This window comes from Pongo abelii, chromosome X (assembly GCF_028885655.2).
Source record: "Pongo abelii isolate AG06213 chromosome X, NHGRI_mPonAbe1-v2.0_pri, whole genome shotgun sequence".
NCBI lineage: Eukaryota > Metazoa > Chordata > Mammalia > Primates > Hominidae > Pongo > Pongo abelii.
Genome location: NC_072008.2, coordinates 37,737,761 through 37,756,544, shown reverse-complemented (window position 1 = coordinate 37,756,544; position 18,784 = coordinate 37,737,761). Strand labels below are relative to the sequence as shown.

The window sequence follows — 18,784 nt, the reverse complement described above, 5'->3', positions numbered from 1 at the left end:
AAGGCGAATGGAAAAGGAAACTGCGCTCTGTCCATCCCATGGACCACACCATGGAATGAGCAGGGGCTTGGGCACTCCATTGCTGACCATACCCTGGAGAATCCAGGCTACGCAGGTGGCGTCAGCGCTGCCCCGCTTCGAGGAAGAACCTGGGCTGTGCGTGGCTCGCGGTCTCCTAGCGACTAGAGCGGCAGGAATCAGGAACCGCTGAAACTGAAGAGATGGCACCCCAGCGAGGGCCACCATGGGGGACCAGAGGCCGCGGGACCGGCCGAGGTCCCCGGGCATGGACTGCAAGCCCTGGTACTGTGACAAACCGCCTTCCAAGTGCATCGCGAAGCACAAGCACAGGAGCCTGAGGTTCCCGCCAATGGACACCCAGAACTGAGTATTTGGTTATTATTATTATTATTATGATTATTATTATTATTATTATTATACTTTAAGTTCTAGGGTACATGTGCACAACGTGCAGGTTTGTTACATATGTATACATGTGCCATGTTGGTGTGCTGCACCCATTAACTCGTCATTTACATTAGGTATATCTCCTAATGCTATCCCTCCCCCCTCCCCCCACCCCACCACAGGCCCCCATGTGTGATGTTCCCCTTCTTGTGTCCAAGTGTTCTCATTGTTTAATTCCCACCTATGAGTGAGAACATGCAGTGTTTGGTTTTCTGTCCTTGAGATAGTTTGCTCAGAATGATGGTTTCCAGCTTTATCCATGTCCCTACAAAGGACATGAACTCATCCTTTTTTATGGCTGCATAGTATTTCATGGTGTATATGTGCCACATTTTCTTAATCCAGTCTATCATTGATGGATATTTGAGTTGGTTCCAAGTCTTTGCTATTGTGAATAGTACCGCAATAAACATATGTGTGCATGTATCTTTATAGCAGCATGATTTATAATCCTTTGGGTATATGCCCAGTAATGGGATGGCTGGGTCAAATGGTATTTCTAGTTCTAGATCCCTGAGGAATCGCCATACTGTCTTCCGCAATGGTTGAACTAGTTTACAGTCCCACCAACAGTGGAAAAGTGTTCCTATTTCTCCACATCCTCTCCAGCACCTGTTGTTTCCTGACTTTTTAATGATGGCCATTCTAACTGGTGTGGGATGGTATCTCATCATGGTTTTGATTTGCATTTCTCTGATGGCCAGTGATGATGAGCATTTTTTTCATGTGTCTTTTGGCTGCATAGATGTCTTCTTTTGAGAAGTGTCTGTTCATATCCTTTGCCCACTTGTTGATGGGGTTGTTTGATTTTTTCTTGTAAATTTAGAACTGGGTATTTGTGAAGGAGGGCATGGACAGCTTCCACTACGGTTGTCTGTCTCCCGAAGATATGCTCATTTGTAGCCGTGATGAGTTCTTACTCCCCAAAATCTCTCACAGAGGTCCCCAAGCTGACCCCAAAAGCAGGCAGAAAAAAGCTGTTCAAGAAAGTGGCCCTGTTTTCCAAGCTCTTGCCAGCCCAGCCAGCACGGAAGGCATTCGTAGAGGAAGCCCAGCTGATGGCCAAGCATCCCTTGGCCATGTACCCCAATCTGGGAGAAGATATGCCTCCAGATCTCCTACTACAGGTGCTGAAACCGCTGGATCCTGAGAGGAAGCTGGAGGACACATGGGCTCGTGAGGGCTGGAAGAAGACAACCAAGGCACCCACCGAGCCTGGTAAATACCCCTGTGGGGAATTCTGCCCTAGGCCTCCTGAGACTCAGGTGTTCCATCTCTGCCTGGAGCCTCCCAAGACTCCGGTGTCCAGTCTCCGCCCAGAGCTTCCTGAGACTGGAGTGTCACATCTTCGCCCAGAGCCTCTCAAGACTCCAGTGTCCAGTCTTCACCCGGAGCCTCCCGAGACTGGAGTGTCCCATCTCCCCCCAGAGCCTTCCAAGACTTGTCGGGTGTCCAGTCTCCACCCGGAGCCTCTCAAGACTGGAGTGTCCCATCTCTGCCAGGAGCCTCCCGGGACTCGCTTATCTCATCTCTGCCCGGAGCCTCCCAAGACTCTTCAGGTGTCCAGTCTCCGCCCGGAGCCTCCCAAGACTCGTCAGATGTCCAGTCTCCACCCAGAGCCTTCCAAGACTGGAGTGTCTCATCCCAGCCTGGAGTCTCCCAAGACTCGTGGGGTATCCAGTCTTCTCCCGGAGCCTCCCAAGACTCGTGGGGTGTCCAGTCTCCTCCCGGAGGCTCCCAAGACTCGTCGGGTGTCCAGTCTTTGCCCGGAGCCTCCCAAGACTGCAGTGTCTCATCTCCGCCTGGAGCCTCCCAAGACCTGTCGGGTGTCCAGACTCCGCCCAGAGCCTCCCAAGACTGGTCGGGTGTCCAGTGTCCGCCCGGAGCCTCCCAAGACTCGTCGGGTGTCCAGTCTCTGCCCGGAGCCTACCAAGACTGCAGTGTCTCATCTCCGCCCCAAGCCTCCCAAGACTCAACGGGTGTCCACTCTCCACCTGGAGCATCCCAAGATTCGTTGGGTGTCCAGTCTCCACCCAGAGCCCCCCAAGACGCAGGTGTCCAGCCTCCACCCAGTGCCCCCCAAGACGGAGGTGTCCAGTGTCTGCCCAGAGCCTCCCGAGACTGGAGTGTCCCATCTCCACCCGGAACCTCCCAATACTCATCGAGTGTCCAGTCTCCTACTATAGGTGCTGAAACTGCTGAATCCTGAGAGGAAGCTGGAGGACGAATGGGTTCGTTGTGAGGGCCAGGAGAAGACAACCGAGGAATCCACCGAGCCTGGTAAATACCCTTGTGGGGAATTCTGCACGAAGCCTCCCGAGTCTCAGGTGTCCCATCTCTGCCTGCAGCCTCCCAAGACTCCAGTGTCCAGTCTCTGCCCGGGGCCTCCCAAGACTGGAGTGTCTCATCTCTGCCCAGAGCCTCCCAAGACTCGGGTGTCCAGTCTCCACCCAGAGCCTCCTGAGACTGGAGTGTCCCATCTCCACCCAGAGCCTCCCAAGACTTGGATGTACAGTCTCCACCCAGAGCCTCCTGAGACTGGAGTGTCCCATCTCTGCCCAGAGCCTCCCGAGACTCTGGTGTCCAGTCTCCGCCCGGGGCCTCCTGAGACTGGAGTGTCTCATCTCTGCCCAGAGCATCCTAAGACTCGGGTGTCCAGTCTCTGCCCAGAGCCTCCCGAGACTGGAGTGTCCCATCTCTGCCCGGAGCCTTCCGAGACTCATCAGGTGTCCAGTCTCCGCCCGGAGCCCCCCAAGACGCAGGTGTCCAGTCTCTGCCCGGAACCTCCCGAGACTGTAGTGTTCCATCTCCACCCAGAGCCTCCCAACACTCGTTGGGTGTCCAGTCTCTTACTACAGATGCTGAAACTGCTGGATCCTGAGAGGAAGCTGGAGAAGGCATGGGCTTATTGTGAGGGCCGGGAGAAGACAGTCAAGGAACCCACCAAGCCTGGTAAATACTCTTGTAGGGAATTCTGCCTACGGCTTCCAGAGACTCGGGCATCCCATCTTTGCCCTGAGCCTCCCAAGACTTGTCAGGTGTCCAGTCTCCGCCTGGAGCCTCCCAAGACTAGAGTGTCCCATCTCTCCCCAGAGCCTCCCAAAGCTCCAGTGTCCCATCACTTCTTGGAGCTTCCCAAGATTCGAGCGTCCTGTCTAAAAGAACTGCTTCAGGAAGATACACCAAGCACAACAGAGTGTGTTTCTGACTCTCTTCAACATAGATACACATCGAGAAAACTGCATGACTTCAAGTGGGCTCGAGACATGGGAGTTGATGAAGAATCCATCAGGAATCTGTTTGAATTTACCCCCAAGTGGAGAGCAACCTATGAAGACCAACAGATTAAGAAGATAAAAGAATGGGCCTCAGAGCTGCAATACAGAATAGAGCTAGATGAAATGGATGAGGTCGAATCCTTCTCACAGGAAAAAGACTGGGACAGGAAACTCCAGACGACACCGAATTCTTACACAGCACAGTGTGTGAAGATGAGGTATGGAGTATGGTACCTTAAGCCTAAGTTGGGGAAAAAGGTAAGAAGTGATCAACCTTTGATTGACCCCAAGCTCTTACTTGAAAAGCCTAATGAACCTCATATTCTTGACGATCTTTATGGACCAGTTGCCTTTAAGGATTTCATTCTAAGCAAGGGCTATGAAATGCCTGGCATTATTGAAAGGCTGTGTGCCAGGAAGGGATGGACTTATGACTCTGTTAAGACTCCTATTCAGCGTGCAATGAGACCTTACAAGTACAAAGAAGACGTCACAGACGCATCGGAAGAAGATTAGACGGTTTTCAATTTACTACTTAATTGGGTATTTCTTGCTCTCATTTTAAACATCAATCAGAATTTATGATGACTGGCCCCGTGGATGTACAACTTTGGCAACATCTGTAAATTCAATACCTAATGTTTATAAATATTTCTTAATGACCTGCTTTGGCTTCATTATTTCATATATTTTATCAATTATGTGATTAATATTCACATATACTTTTTTCACATTTTTGAAGCATTGTGAATATTACATTATCATGTCAATTATTTGTAAAAATACATAAAACCAGAAATAAAATAATTATTCTTAAAAAGAGAAGTGGAGTTGGGCACATTGGCTCATGCCTGTAATCCCTCCCCACATTGGGAGGCCCAGGTGGATGGATTGCTTGAGCCCAGGGGTTCAAGACCAGCCTGGGCAACATGGTGAAACCTGGTCTCTACAAAAAAATACAAAAATTAGCCAGGCATGGTGGTGCGCACCTGTAGTCCCATCTACCCAGAGGGCTGAGGTGGGAAGATTGCTTCAGCTCAGGAGGTTAAGACTACAGTGAGCCATGATCATGCCACTGCACTCCAGTCTGGGCAACAGAGCAAGACCCTTTCTCAAAAAACAAACAAACAAACAAACAACAACAACAACAAAAACACCAAAATATGCTGAGTAAAACGAGAATTGTATAACTCTATTTATATTGAAATTGTAATGAAATAATTATGACAATTACTTTGTTAACCAAAAATTGGAGTCTATAGCCAAATTAATGTTAACACTTTTTAATAGTAAAATTGTTATCTTCCCCTTTGGGATTACATCAAACCCCCAAAACCGGTTTGAAAACTATTTATCAAAATCATAGTTGAAACTTGAGTTATGCCATTTTATCATCTCTCTCAATTGAATGTATGCATTTCACCATGTTCATAAACCTTCACTACAAAAGACTATTACCAAATCATATAAACAGGTGCAGAATAGGAGGTAGCTTCAACTCCCTGGCAAATCTCATGTGCAAAATAGATCTGTATGAGAAAAGCTACCAAGCAACATCAAATATCCTTACATATCTGTCCAAGTTCAAATAATTTTCATTTCATTCTTAGCAATTTAAAATGCACTCATAAGTTTAAAGTAATAAGCAACTGCTTTACTTTTAAAACGTAGCAGGCGAAACTGTCTGGTATAGGTAAATTTGTAGGTAAATATATCTGTAGTGTAGATCTGAAGTGTACTTTTTCTTTCAGAAGTGAAAGAGTCCATCTGTAAATGGGCATATATGCATATATTTCATCCAAGTAAGCAGTGAGATATACATCTGTCTATGTGCAAATTCTGTTTCTAGTGAAGTTTTTCTGTGGACATTGTGTTCCTGAAGAACCAAGTCTTTTTTATGTTGTTTTCTAAGCCAAGGCCTATAATTTCTCTTCAAATTCATCATCATAAACTTAGGTTCATGTCACCACTATCTCTTATTGTATTTCTGCAATAATTTCCAACCCATGTCTCTTCTTGAGTGTATTTTTGTAAAACACAAGCATGGCTTATTAATTATCCAGGCTAAACTTATCTAGGTACATAAACACTCACACACACATGCACACACATACACACACATGCTCCTGCATTCCAGACTCCAGTCAATATTCCTTTTCTTACCTTTGTGTCTTTGTACCTAATCTTCTGTATTGTTAGGACTTCACTCAGGCCATGTAATCCTGTTTCATTGCTCTCCCCACCAAGGTCAATTTCATGATTACTTTTATTAAGACCTTATGTCTGTAGACAAAGACACTCATTTTCCAGTTGTCTTACACTGAAGAACTTACATCAGTATCCTAGAGAAATGAGTCATTAATGCCTTCAAAATCTGGGAAATACCCATACATATTATTCAGACTTCTGAGAGGCCAATATCATGCCTTATGGCTCAGAGTTACTGGTTTCTGAGGTTGTCCACTGAAGCCTTGGGCTTCATGCAGCAGCATTCAATGTTCAGTTCCCTTCAGCAAGAGACACACCTACTTTTCCACATTTGGTTATGTGATCTTGCACTTCACGGAGGATGGATCCTCATCTACACAATGGACACCATATCATCAAACTCAAATTCTGGTGAGACTTAAAGGATTACTTATTGTAGTGCCTAATGCCTCAGGCATCATAGAATTAATACTAAACCTATATTTGTGGAAGAGGAGGATGGAGTTGAAAAGGAAGAAGGATACTAAAAAATCAAAACCCAAAGACACTATAAAAAATAACTTTTTGATGGTGTTTATCTGGTGATAGCCTTCACCTATGTCACACACAATCTTAGCCATTGCTTAACATGAAAAAGTGGTGCTTGCTTTGGCTGCACATATACTAAAATTAAGATGAAAAAGTGTAATTGCAAAATAAGAGCCACTGGTTAGGGTTTCTGTTGCTTCTTGGTAATGGCTACTTCCAGTGAAATAAACTTTCCTCGAGAAATTATGTGGGTTTTTCCACATTGTAATTACACCCATTGGTATTAGTTGTCACACAGATATAAACAGAAATGATGTTTGATCTATTTGGATTTTTAACACCAGTTGGACTTCTGAAAATATCCTGACTTCAAATACATAGGTTTTAGAAAGAGAGAATTCAAGAGAGCTTGATGTATAACTGTGCCTGTGTAGCCTAAAGCTATGAATGGTATATTCCATAAATACTGTAGTAATCAATGGTATTACAGCATCACATAGGTTTCATAAAAGCTTTGGAGAATTTGTCTGTAGGAACATGTGATTTAACAAAGATGAAGGGAATTATTTTTCATTTCTGAGAGTCTGCATGAATGAGCAAGGCCTTTGGAGCTAAGCAAAAATGAGTTCATATCCCAGTGCTGCCATGTTCTTATCCTGTAGTTTTAAGCAGATCAGACAGAGGGAAAACATGGAGGCTGGGCTGAAGAGGGAGGAAGCTAGGAACACTTCCCAGGGTTATTGCGCACTGGAATGTGTTCCTGGCCCCCAGTGACTCCAACAGAGGGGGTGAGTTTAACAGGCAAGGCGCAACACACTTTCATTGTGGGCCTTTGGAATCTCAGCAGGAGGACACCCCTCGACCACCATGGACACTTGAGTTGGCAGGGAAAGTTACTTAGAGAAGTAGTAGGGGCAGAACTCCAGCCGGGGGCCGAAAACAGAGGTTGTCCTGTGGAAGCAACTGTAGTGGAGAACAGTCAGAGATGTGCATCCCCCTAGGCTAGATTTGCTCCCATAGGAGACTTAACCCTAGGAGACCTTTCAGACCTGAACTCTACAGGGCAGTCTTACCCATGAGACAGGTCTAGTCCATCCTGAGCACCTCTCAGTCTGCTGGCCTCTTGTGGGGCCCCAGCCTAGCCACAACTGCTTGCAGCACAGCTGCCAGGTGCCACTTGGGGCCCACATCATAGCTGTTGGACCACACCTGACTGGCAGAGTGCTCCAGCAGAGTGGCCTCTACAAATACACAACAGCTCATTTGCACTGATGGCCACCCTCCACATTGCTATGCTGGTGCGTATATGCCCAGGCAGACCTAGCCTTCCCTTCCCCGCCAGCACAATGGTACACCTGCACCGTGCCTAAAGGCTTCATGTTTCCTAATTTGAAAATATATTACAAAGCCACAGTAATAAAAAACAGTATGGTACTGGCATAAAGACAGACATATAAACCAATGAAACAGTAGAAATCCAGAAATAAACCTGCCCATATATGGTCAACTATGAAGAATAAACAATGTGAAAAGGATACTCTCTTAAATTAAGGTGGTGGGAATACTGTATAGCCACATGCAAAAGAATGATCAGATCCTTGTCTTGCACCATATACAAAAATAAACTCAAGATAGAATAAAGACTTAAACGTGAGACCTGAAATGCTAAAACTCCTAGAAGAAAACATAGAGGGAAAGCTTTATGACTTTTGTCATGACAATTATTTCTTGGAATTCTCACTTCATGAGATTTAGTGGAAGACAGACCTCACTTCCTCTTACATAATTAAAATGCCACATTCAGATTTTTCACAACATTCCTTGCAGCTAGGATATGAGTACATGACAACATTCTGCCAGTCAGATGCTCTTGTCAGTACTATCAGGCTTTGAATGGAAGCTAACCATGCCAAATATCTGTGACTATGGAGATTCACCTTGGGTGGAAAGTTTGGCTGTCTCAAGATCAAATTCCCAGGGAAGCAGAGACAGGGTCTTAGTGGCAGCATGAAATGTCCCGTGCTGTGGTAGTTCTGACACAAACTGTATCATCTATTACATAGTGACGGTGGCAACTGAGTCCTCAATAGGCTTTTATGTGGGGTGATTTAGAGCAACATTCCTGCCCCTCAGCCTCTGCCCAGCTTTCCAGCCCTCCCAGAGTTTCAGTGAGCTACACAATTTTCTTTTAATAAATTCCTTTTCTGTTTAAATCAGCAAAAGTTATTTTCAGACTGATATAACCTCTGATCTTTGTAAGTGTCCAGGGTTTCTCTTTTTTCCTGATCTTCGTTGTTCTAACTTTTTCAGTTTGAAATTAATTTTCTTCAATGAAAAAATAAGATAAAAGAAATGGAGTAGTTTTGCCTTCCTTCTGTCAACTGATGGAACAACCAATACTCCTGTAACTTTTTGTCTCTTCTTTCTCAGAGAATAAAAGAAAGGAATTGTGTCTTGTTTTTGCATTTTACTTAATAATCCTAAACTCTCTCTGCCTTTCTGATGCCATTTTTGGGCTTCATGCCATTCTTCCAATTCATATTTGGTTAGTTGCTTCCATCTCGTCTTTGTGTTTTTAAGATCTTTGTCTTTCAGCAAATTCTCTCTGCAACTTCAGTGGACTCTTCAGCTGCCTCTTTATTAGGCAGGAACTCAACTCGCCCTGAGTTTCTCCAAAAGAGAACTGATGGGTTGAAACCAAGAGATCCTGGCATGGCTTACACTAAGCACTAAAATAATGATGTGAAATTTTTCTCCCTTTCTCCTGCCTCCTCTTCCTCCTTGTCCTCTCCTCACCCCAGGTTGGATTCATTCTGAGGCAGGCTTTTTCTACAGTTTAGCAATCTTCGTAGAAAAAGAGTGTTTCTCTGTGGACACGTAAAGGGGAACCACAGACACTGGGGCCTATTGGAGGGTGGACAGTGGGAGGAGGGAGAGGATCACGAAAAATAACTGATGGGTACAAGACTTAATACCTGGGTGACAAAATAATTTATACAACAAACCCCCATGACATGTGTTTACCTATATAACAAACCTGCACATGTACCTCGAACTTAAAATAAAAGTTAAATTTAATAAATAAATAAAATGAAGAAAAGGAGTGTTTCTCTCAAGATTTTGACTCTCTTTGGCCTAGTTTTGGTCACATGCCCATTCCAGAACCAACCTGGTTGGCCAAACTTTGGTCACGTGCTTATGCCTGGGAACATGTTATGAGAGTGGGAAAGAAGTGATTCCCCAATGAAAATTAGGGTGTTGATGCCAAAGCAAAGGCTGTGGGCTGCTGGGCAAGCAAAATCTTCCCAGTTTGTTTGAGTGTTTCACCCCCACACTTACGAAGCAACTGTCAAAGGGTTTATTCCAGTCTGTGAGAATTTTGAAATAACTGCCTCCCAAATATGAGCCCAGACATATCCAGGATCTACGTCAGACAATATGTATGACAACAATGTACTACTCTTCCTATTCCTAACACTTCTGAATTAGCACCATCACTACCCAGTTTTTCCTTGTGGTTAATATTAAGTTAACATCAGTGGTTCCCCTTACTCTTACTTTCCATTGACAGATAATACATTTATTTGGGGTAGACAACAATGTATCAGATAATCTGTCATTAGTACAATGAGATTTCTGCAAGTGCCCAGTGGCTGAAACCCTCCTTCATCACTGAACCAGTTTTGTTATAATGCTAAGCTAATTGGAAAGCATTACAGGTAAAAACACCTCAAAGTTCTCAATCTCTTCCAAGTTTTACTTATCCTTTTCCACCAAGAAGGAAGATTCGATAAAAAATTTATTTCCGATTTTTCCATACACTAGCATGTGACCTGAGGCAAGTCTTCTCTACTTTTTAGCATCTCAGATTTTAAATCTGTTTTAGAAGTTGGTTGTAAGCTAAAGTGTGGTAAAAATATAATAAAATAATTAAAAAATAAGAGATTATAAGACCTTGCTATGTTTATTAAACTGCTTTAGTTTGAAATTCAAATTAAGCAAATTTGGACAATTCATTGGCTCACAAAGCCAAGGGAATGACAGGGAAATAGCTAGGCAGAAAAGACAACTGGAATTAGGAGCTTGAGTGTTGTTACAACAGTCTCATTCTGTTTGTATTCCTCTAAGCATAGGGGAATATGGCTGCCTCACAATTCACAATGTTGTCTATCAAAGAGAACTGAGACATACTCCAATAATTCAATTTAATAAGCTCCCACTGTGTAACCATCATTATTCAAGGGGATAGAGACATATCAGAGAGCAAAACAAAGTTCCAGATCCTCATGTAGCACTCAGTCCAGTGGCCATAAATTTAAAATTCTAAGGAAGAACTCTCATTAGCTCTGTTTGAGTCATAGGCTTACTCCTGGGGCAATCAGTGATGGTCAAGTGGAGCTTGATAAATGGAATGGTCTTATCTCTAGAAATTTGGATTCAAAGAATGGATCCTGAGAATTTGTGTTTTTAACAAGCCCTCCCAAGTAATTCTGATTTAGGTAATTATTGAAAGAAACAGAAAAACACTTTTCTCTTGCAGAAAGGCACCATCATTTTTTGGCATTATCTTAAAAAGTCACATTTCTGTCTACATACCCTGATGCTAGTAGCATGCTATCCTCCAGTAATACTTTCTCGTACCTTTGTATTAAGGGCCAACCATGACGATGAATGAAGAACTATACAGTGAAAATAGCAACAACCACATTGAAACAATTGTGGACTTTTATAAAGAGCTAGCATGAGGCAGCAACTCAGGCATGGGGAAGCTCATGGAAAAATGACTTTTCTTTAACATGTGTGACAAGTGATGAAAAAAATACTTTAGGTTCTTAAAAATTTCTGCAACAGCTTTTTCTTTTGGTCATGCTACATGTTTATGGAAGCCTAATTTGCATGGGAATTGGTTGAAGGTAGAGATCAATGTAATCTGATAGGATGACTTCTGAAATTCATTGTCCAAGTGCTTGATGGGAAGAATATCCCAAGGCATTGTAGGTAATGGAGTTAAAGCAGACATACTCAGGAAAGGCCACTTTTCCTGTCCAGGGGGATGTCACTGCTAGGCAATAGAGAGAAGGTGCATTTTGCTCGGCAACCAGGTTGCTAATCTCATTTGCGTGCTGTGGGAGTTTTGCATGTCTGTCTCCCAAATGTGGCTGAACTGAAAATATGTTAGGGAAACAGAATTCATGAAAGGAAACTGGGTAAGACTAGTTTTGATGGCAAAGAAAAGAGATTTGATGAAACTTCTTATCTCCTTTTTCATTTCTAATTATGGCTTTTTGAAAAATCTGTCAGATTACATTTGAATAATTTTAGTAGGCATTAATCACAAAATAGTCCAAAAGACAGAATTTGTAGTGGTATAATTATTTTCACCATTTGTTACATTAAACTACTTTTAATGATAAATTCATTTCAAAGAAAATTTCACTTGGTTATTTTTAAGCATAACACTGTTAAATATATGCTCTGCCTGCCCAGAAAAAAACCTTTAATAACATGTGGTTCCAGTTCTTCAGATATCACATTTGACTTTCTTAGTTAATGCATATGTGTATAAAATGTATGTGTATTCTATCCTATTTGAGAAAACACAAACAACATCTTTGAGCACTTACTCTGTATGGGAGTCTATGAGGTATTGGATTAGGGAGAGGGCAGAGAACAGGGGCACAATGGGAATAAATCAATTCCCATTCATAAGGACCCTTTAACCCAATGGAAAATACAGATATATAAAAACATAAATGACTAATTGACAAATGCAAAATAAAAAAAGTATTAAAGAATGCTGAGTGTGTAAAACTCTGTGTATGTGTATTTATATATCTATGTAGAAATATAGCATTAAAAAGTGCCTTAAGTTGTGATTCTCAGAAAGAGACCCTGAGAAGAGGATTGGCATGCAACTGATTTAGTAAAGATATTCCTGGGAGACTGGGGGACCTTCTACTGGGAATGAGAGAAGCAAAAAGGAAAAGATAAAATGACAAGTAAAAGTACCATTTTAGATCCAGTCTCACAGAGGATAGCTTCAACATGACGTCAGGAGTAAACTCTGGAGTGTAAGTTACCCTTCAGAGTTGTCCAAATCTGAATCAAAGAAGCTATGATTTCATACTTCCGCATCTGCAATCATTGAAAAGCAGTTCCAGTAGCCCTAGTGACATCTTCCTCCTGAGAAAAGCTCCCTGGTTGTTGGAAGCCCATCAAAATGAGGAAGGGCCACAAAATCCCCTAAAAAGGGATCCTTGTGCCCTCCACAGCAAATGTGGGATATTTTGCCTAATTGCAAAATATACACTATCTCTTTTTGTATATTTCCACTTAATCCTGCTTGGGGGTGATACTTTCATATTTTCATGCCCTATTGTAGGCATTTAAAACATATAATTCTTTAGAATAGATATTTAAAGTGATTTACTGTTGAGTAATAAGTGAATGAATAAATTAATGCATAAAACAATAAAAGTCCGATTTTTGTAATATGGAATTTTCCTTGGAAGCCATATAGATGAAGTAAAGACTGTATAGTTCAGGAATTTACAGAATGCATTATTTAAATTTTTCCTTTAAACAGTAACTGCCTCATAAAAAATGCATCTCATAACTATCATTTTCAAAACCAGATGCTTTCTCGTGGTTTTCTATTTTGCCTGAGTAGAAACTCTGCCATGTACATGGCAAATCTCCATGCGGGGAGATGATTTTTGGTTTCAATTATTGATCCATTATATACATATTTATGGAGGGCTTAGGAGTCGTAGATGTTCAAGGACATCTGGTCCCTCTTCTGAAGGAGCGCCCAGAGTAGGAGGCGCTGCGGTACCCACAGCAGATTAATTCTAATCAGAGGAGGTGGCATACAGGATGGACCCTCACCTGAGGGCACTTAGGGTGAGCTACGCTGGGCCAGTTTTTGAATGCTAAATTTGCATTTTCCAGGTGAGGAAGGAGGGAAAAAGATATTCCAGCTGAGAAGTTTTCCCATTTCAAGGCAGAAGTAATAATAGCTAGCTAATATTTATCTCTTTGTGCCCAGCACTGTGTAATATGAATCAACACAGATTTGTGAAAGACCATGGGATTTTGCGGCAATGTGACTGAAGTAAGTAGAATCTGATTGTGAAGGGTCTTGTGGAATGAGGTTCATAAATGGTGTCAGAGTAATCAATATTATTAATGAACTGATTTCCTGGGGTAATGAGGAACTCCTAACAAGAAACAAAATCATCCCTTGCCTTTGGGAGATCATTACAAACATACATCTACCTTGGACACAAAAGACTATCCACACCCATGGCCTTAAAATCAGAAACTGTTAAACACAAATGCTCATAACTATCTGCCTCAAATACAGCAAAACAGAGGTTGGAACAAAGGTAACACTCATGACCTTGATCTTATTAACCTCAATGATTCATTTGAGCACTCTAGAATAACGCTTCTCAACCTTTAACATGCATGTAGATCACCTGCAAATGTTGTTTAAATGCAGATTCTTATTTACTAGGTTTGAAATGAGGCCTAAGCTTTTGTACTTCTGACACGTTTCTGAGTGATACTGATTCTTCCAGTCCATGGACCACAGTTTGAGTAATAAAACTCTAGTTCACTGGTTCTCAGTACAGGACGCACATTTGAACCACCTGGGAAGCTTTACAAACTACTGAGGCCTGTATTCCACCCACATAAATTCTGATTTAATGTGTTGGGGGTGTGTTCTGAGCAATGCATATTTTTTAAATTGCCCAGGTGATTCTAATAAGCAACAAAGACTGAGAACCATCATAGTTAGTTATAAATGCACAGGTAAATTACCAAGGGTATTTTTAACATGTTGACAAAGTACAACTGAGAGAAGAAATAGTTTTGTTGAAAAGATGATTTTGGTTCACCAGTCAAGATGGCCAAATAGGAACAGTTCCAGTCTGCAGCTCCCAGTGAGACCAATGCAGAAGGGGGTTGATTTCTGCATTTCCAACTGAGGCACCTGGTTCATCTCATTGGGACTGGTTAGACAGTGGGTGCAGCCCACGGAGGGCGAGCAGAAGCAGGGTGGGGCATTACCTCACTCGGGAAGTGCAAGGGGTTGGGGAACTCCCTCCCCTAGCCAAGGGAAGCCGTGAGGGACTGTGCCATGAGGGACAGTGCTATCTGGCCCAGATACTATGCTCTTCCCACAGCCTTCGCAACCCACAGACAAGGAGATTTCCTCAGGTCCCTACACCACCAGGGCCCTGGGTTTCTAGCACAAAATTGGGCAGCCATTTGGGCAGACACCAAGCTAGCTGCAGGAGTTCTTTTTTTGTACCCCAGTGGTGCCTGGAACAGCAGTGAGACAGAACCATTCACTCCCTTGGAAAGGGGGCTGAAGCCAGGGATCCGAGCAGTCTTGCTCAGTGGATCCCACCCCCACGGGGCCCAACAAGCTAACATCTACTGGCTTGAAATTCTCACGGCCAGCACAACAGTCTGGATTGACCTGGGACACTCCAGCTTGGTGGTGGGAGGGGAGTCTGCCATTACTGAGGCTTTAGTAGGCAATTTTCCACTCACAGTGTAAACAAAGCTGCCTAGAAATTTGAACTGGGTGCAGAACCCACTAGAGCGTGGCAAAGCCACTATAGCCAGACTGCCTCTCTAGATTCCTCCTCTCTGGGCAAGGCATCTCTGAAAGAAAGGCAGCAGCCCCAGTCAGGGGCTTATAGATAAAATTCCCATCTCCCTCGGACAGATCACCTGGTGGAAGGGGCAGGTGTGGGCACAGCTTCAGCAGACTTAAACATTCCTGCCTGTCGGCTCTGAAGAGAGCAGATCTCCCAGCACAGTGCTCAAGCTCTGCTAAGGGACAGACTGTTTCCTCAAGTGGGTCCCCGACCCCTGTGCCTCCTGACTGGGAGACACCTCCCAGCAGGGGTCAACAGACACCTCATACAGGAGTGCTCCAGCTGGCATCTGGTGGGTGCCTCACTGGGATGAAGCTTCCAGAGGAAGAAGCAGGCAGCAATCTTTGCTGTTCTGCAGACTCCACTGGTGATACCCAGGCAAACAGGGTCTAGAGTGGACCTCTAGCAAACTCCAGCAGACCTGCAGAAAAGGGGCCTGAGTGTTAGAAGGAAACCTAACAAACAGAAAGCAATAGCATCAACATCAATAAAAAGGATGCCCACGCAAAAACCCCATACAAAGGGCATGAACATCAAAGACCAAAGGTAGATAAATCCACAAAGATGAGGAAAAACCACAGCAAAAAGGCTGAAAAGTCCAAAAACCAGAACACCTCTTTTCCTCCAAAGAATCACAACTCCTCGCCAGCAAGAGAACAAGGCTGGACAGAGAATGAGTTCGACGAATTGACAGAAGTAGGCTTCAAAAGGTGGGAAATAACAAACTCCTCTGAGCTAAAGGAGCATGTACTAACCCAATGCAAGGAAGCTAAAAACCTTGATAAAATGTTATAGGAACTGCTCACTAGAATAACTAGTTTAGAGAAGAAAATAAATGACCTGATGGAGCTGAAAAACACAGCATGAGAACTTCATGCAGCATACACAAATATCAATAGCCAAATTGATCAAGTGGAAGAAAGGATATCAGAGATTGAAGATCAACTTAATGAAATAAAGCGTGAAGACAAGATTAGAGAAAAAATAATGAAAAGAAATGAACAAAGCCCCCAAGAAATATGGAACTATGTGAAAACATCAAAGCTACATTTGATTGGCTTACCTGAAGGTGATGGGGAGAATGGAACCAAGTTGGAAAACACACTTCAGGATATTATCCAGGAGAACTTCCCCAACCTAGCAAGACAGGCCAGCATTCAAACTCAGGAAATACAGAGAACACCACAAAGATGCTCCTCAAGAAGAGCAACCTCAAGACACGTAATCATCAGATCCACCAAGGTTGAAATGAAGGAAAAAATGTTAAGTGCAGCCAGAGAGAAAGGTTTGATTACCCACAAAAGAAAGCCCATCAGACTAACCGTGGGTCTCTCTTCAGAAACCTTACAAGCCAGAAGAGAGTGGGGACCAATATTGAACATTCTTAAAGAAAAGAATTTTCAACAAAGAATTTCATATGCAGCCAAACTAGGCTTCATAAGCGAAGGAGAAATAAAATCCTTTACAGACAGGCAAACGTTGAGGGATTTTGTCACCACCAGGCCTGCCATAGAAGAGTTCCTGAAGGAAGCACTAAATGTGGAAAGGAAAAGCCAGTACCAGCCACTGCAAAAACATGTAAAGACCAACAAAACTATGAAGAAACTGCATTAACTAATGGGCAAAATAACCAGCTAGCATCATAAAGACATGATCAAATTCACACATAACAATATTAAACTTAAATGTAAATGGGCTAAATGCCCCAATTAAAAGACACAGACTGGGAAATTGGATAAAGAGTCAAGACCCATCAGTGTGCTGTATTCAGGAGACCCATCTCACATGCAAAGACACACATAGGCTCAAAATAAAGGGATGGAGGAATATTTACCAAGCAAATGGGAAGCAAAAAAAGCAGGGGTTGCAATCCTAGTCTCTGACAAGACAGATTTTATACCAACAAAGATGAAAAAAGACAAAGAAGGGCATTACATAATGGTAAAGGGAACGATGCAATAAGAAGAGCTAACTATCCTAAATATATATGCACCCAATACAGGAGCACACAGATTCGTAAAGCAAGTTCATAGAGACCTACAAAGAGACTTAGACTCCCACACAATAATAGTGGGACACTTTAGCACCCCACTGTCAATATTAGACAGATCAACGAGACAGAAAATTAACAAGGATATTCAGGACTTGAACTCATCTCTGGACCAAGCAGACCTAATAGACATCTACAGAACTCTCCACCCCAAATCAACAGAATATACATTCTTCTCAGCACCACATAGCACTTATTCTAAAATTGACCACATAATTGGAAGTAAAACACTCCTCAGCAAATGCAAAAGAATGGAAATCATTCTTTTCCAAACAGCCTCTCAGACCACAGTGCAATCAAATTAGAACTCAGGATTAAGAAACTCACTCAAAACTGCAGAACTACATGGAAACTGAACAACCTGCTCCTGAATGACTACTGGGTAAATAACAAAATTAAGGCAGAAATAAATAAGTTATTTGAAACCAATGAGAACAAAGACACAATGTACCAGAATCTCTGGGACATAGCTAAAGCAGTGTTTAGAGGGAAATTTATGGCACTAAATGCCCACAGGAGAAAGCAAGAAAGATCTAAAATCGGCACCCTAACCTCACAATTAAAAGAACTAGAGAAGCAAGAGCAAACACATTCAAAAGCTAGCAGAAGACAAGAAATAACTAAGATCAGAGCAGAACTGAAGGAGATAGAGACACAAAAAACCCTTCAAAAAAATCAATGAATCCAGGAGCTGGTGTTTTGGAAAGATTAACAAAATAGACCGCTAGCCAGACTAATAAGAAAAGAGAGAAGAATCAAATAGACACAATAAGAAATGATAAAGGGGATATCACCACTGATCCCACAGAAATACAAACTATCATCAGGGAATACTATAAACACCTCTACACAAATAAACTAGAAAACCTAGAAGAAATGGATAAATTCCTAGACACATACATCCACCCAAGACTAAACCAGGAAGAAGTAGAATCCCTGAATAGACCAATAACAAGTTCTGAAATTAAGGCAGTAATTAATATCTTACCAACCAAAAAAAGCCCAGGACCAGACAGATTCACAGCCGAAGTCTACCAGAGGTACAAAGAGGAGCTGGTACCATTCCTTCTGAAACTATTCCAAACAATACAATAATCAGGACTCCTCCCTAACTCATTTTATGAAGCCAGCATCATCCTGATACCAAAATCTGGCAGAGACACAACAACAAAAAAAAGAAAATTTCAGGCCAATATCCCTGATGAACATTGATGCGAAAAGCCTCAAACTGAATCCAGCAGCACATCAAAAAGCTTATCCGCCATGATCAAGTTGGCTTCATCTCTGGGATGCAAGGCTGGTTCAACATACGCAAATCAATAAACATAATCCATTTCATAAACAAACAGAACCAATGACAAAAAACACATGATTATCCCAATAGATGCAGAAAAGGCCTTCAACAAAATTCAACAGCCCTTCATGCTAAAAACTCTCAATAAGCTAGGTATTGATGGAATGTGTCTCAAAATAATAAGAGATATTTATGACAAACCCACAGCCAATATCATGCTGAATGGGCAAAATCTGGAAGCACTCCCTTTGAAAACTGGCACAAGACAAAGATGCCCTCTCTC

At 42.6% G+C, this 18,784-nt stretch overlaps 1 protein-coding gene across 1 annotated transcript; it reads left to right on the top strand.

Annotated features, from left to right (window-relative positions):
• The first annotated feature begins 244 nt into the window (after positions 1 to 244).
• Positions 245 to 4,337, top strand: LOC100431997 (protein FAM47A-like). The gene is given in 5 exon segments (XM_024240981.3): positions 245 to 388; positions 1,295 to 1,432; positions 1,434 to 1,890; positions 2,572 to 3,011; positions 3,195 to 4,337. Coding segments are annotated over 5 exon segments (2,247 nt in total). The 3' UTR covers positions 4,263 to 4,337.
• Positions 4,338 to 18,784: the final 14,447 nt, after the last annotated feature.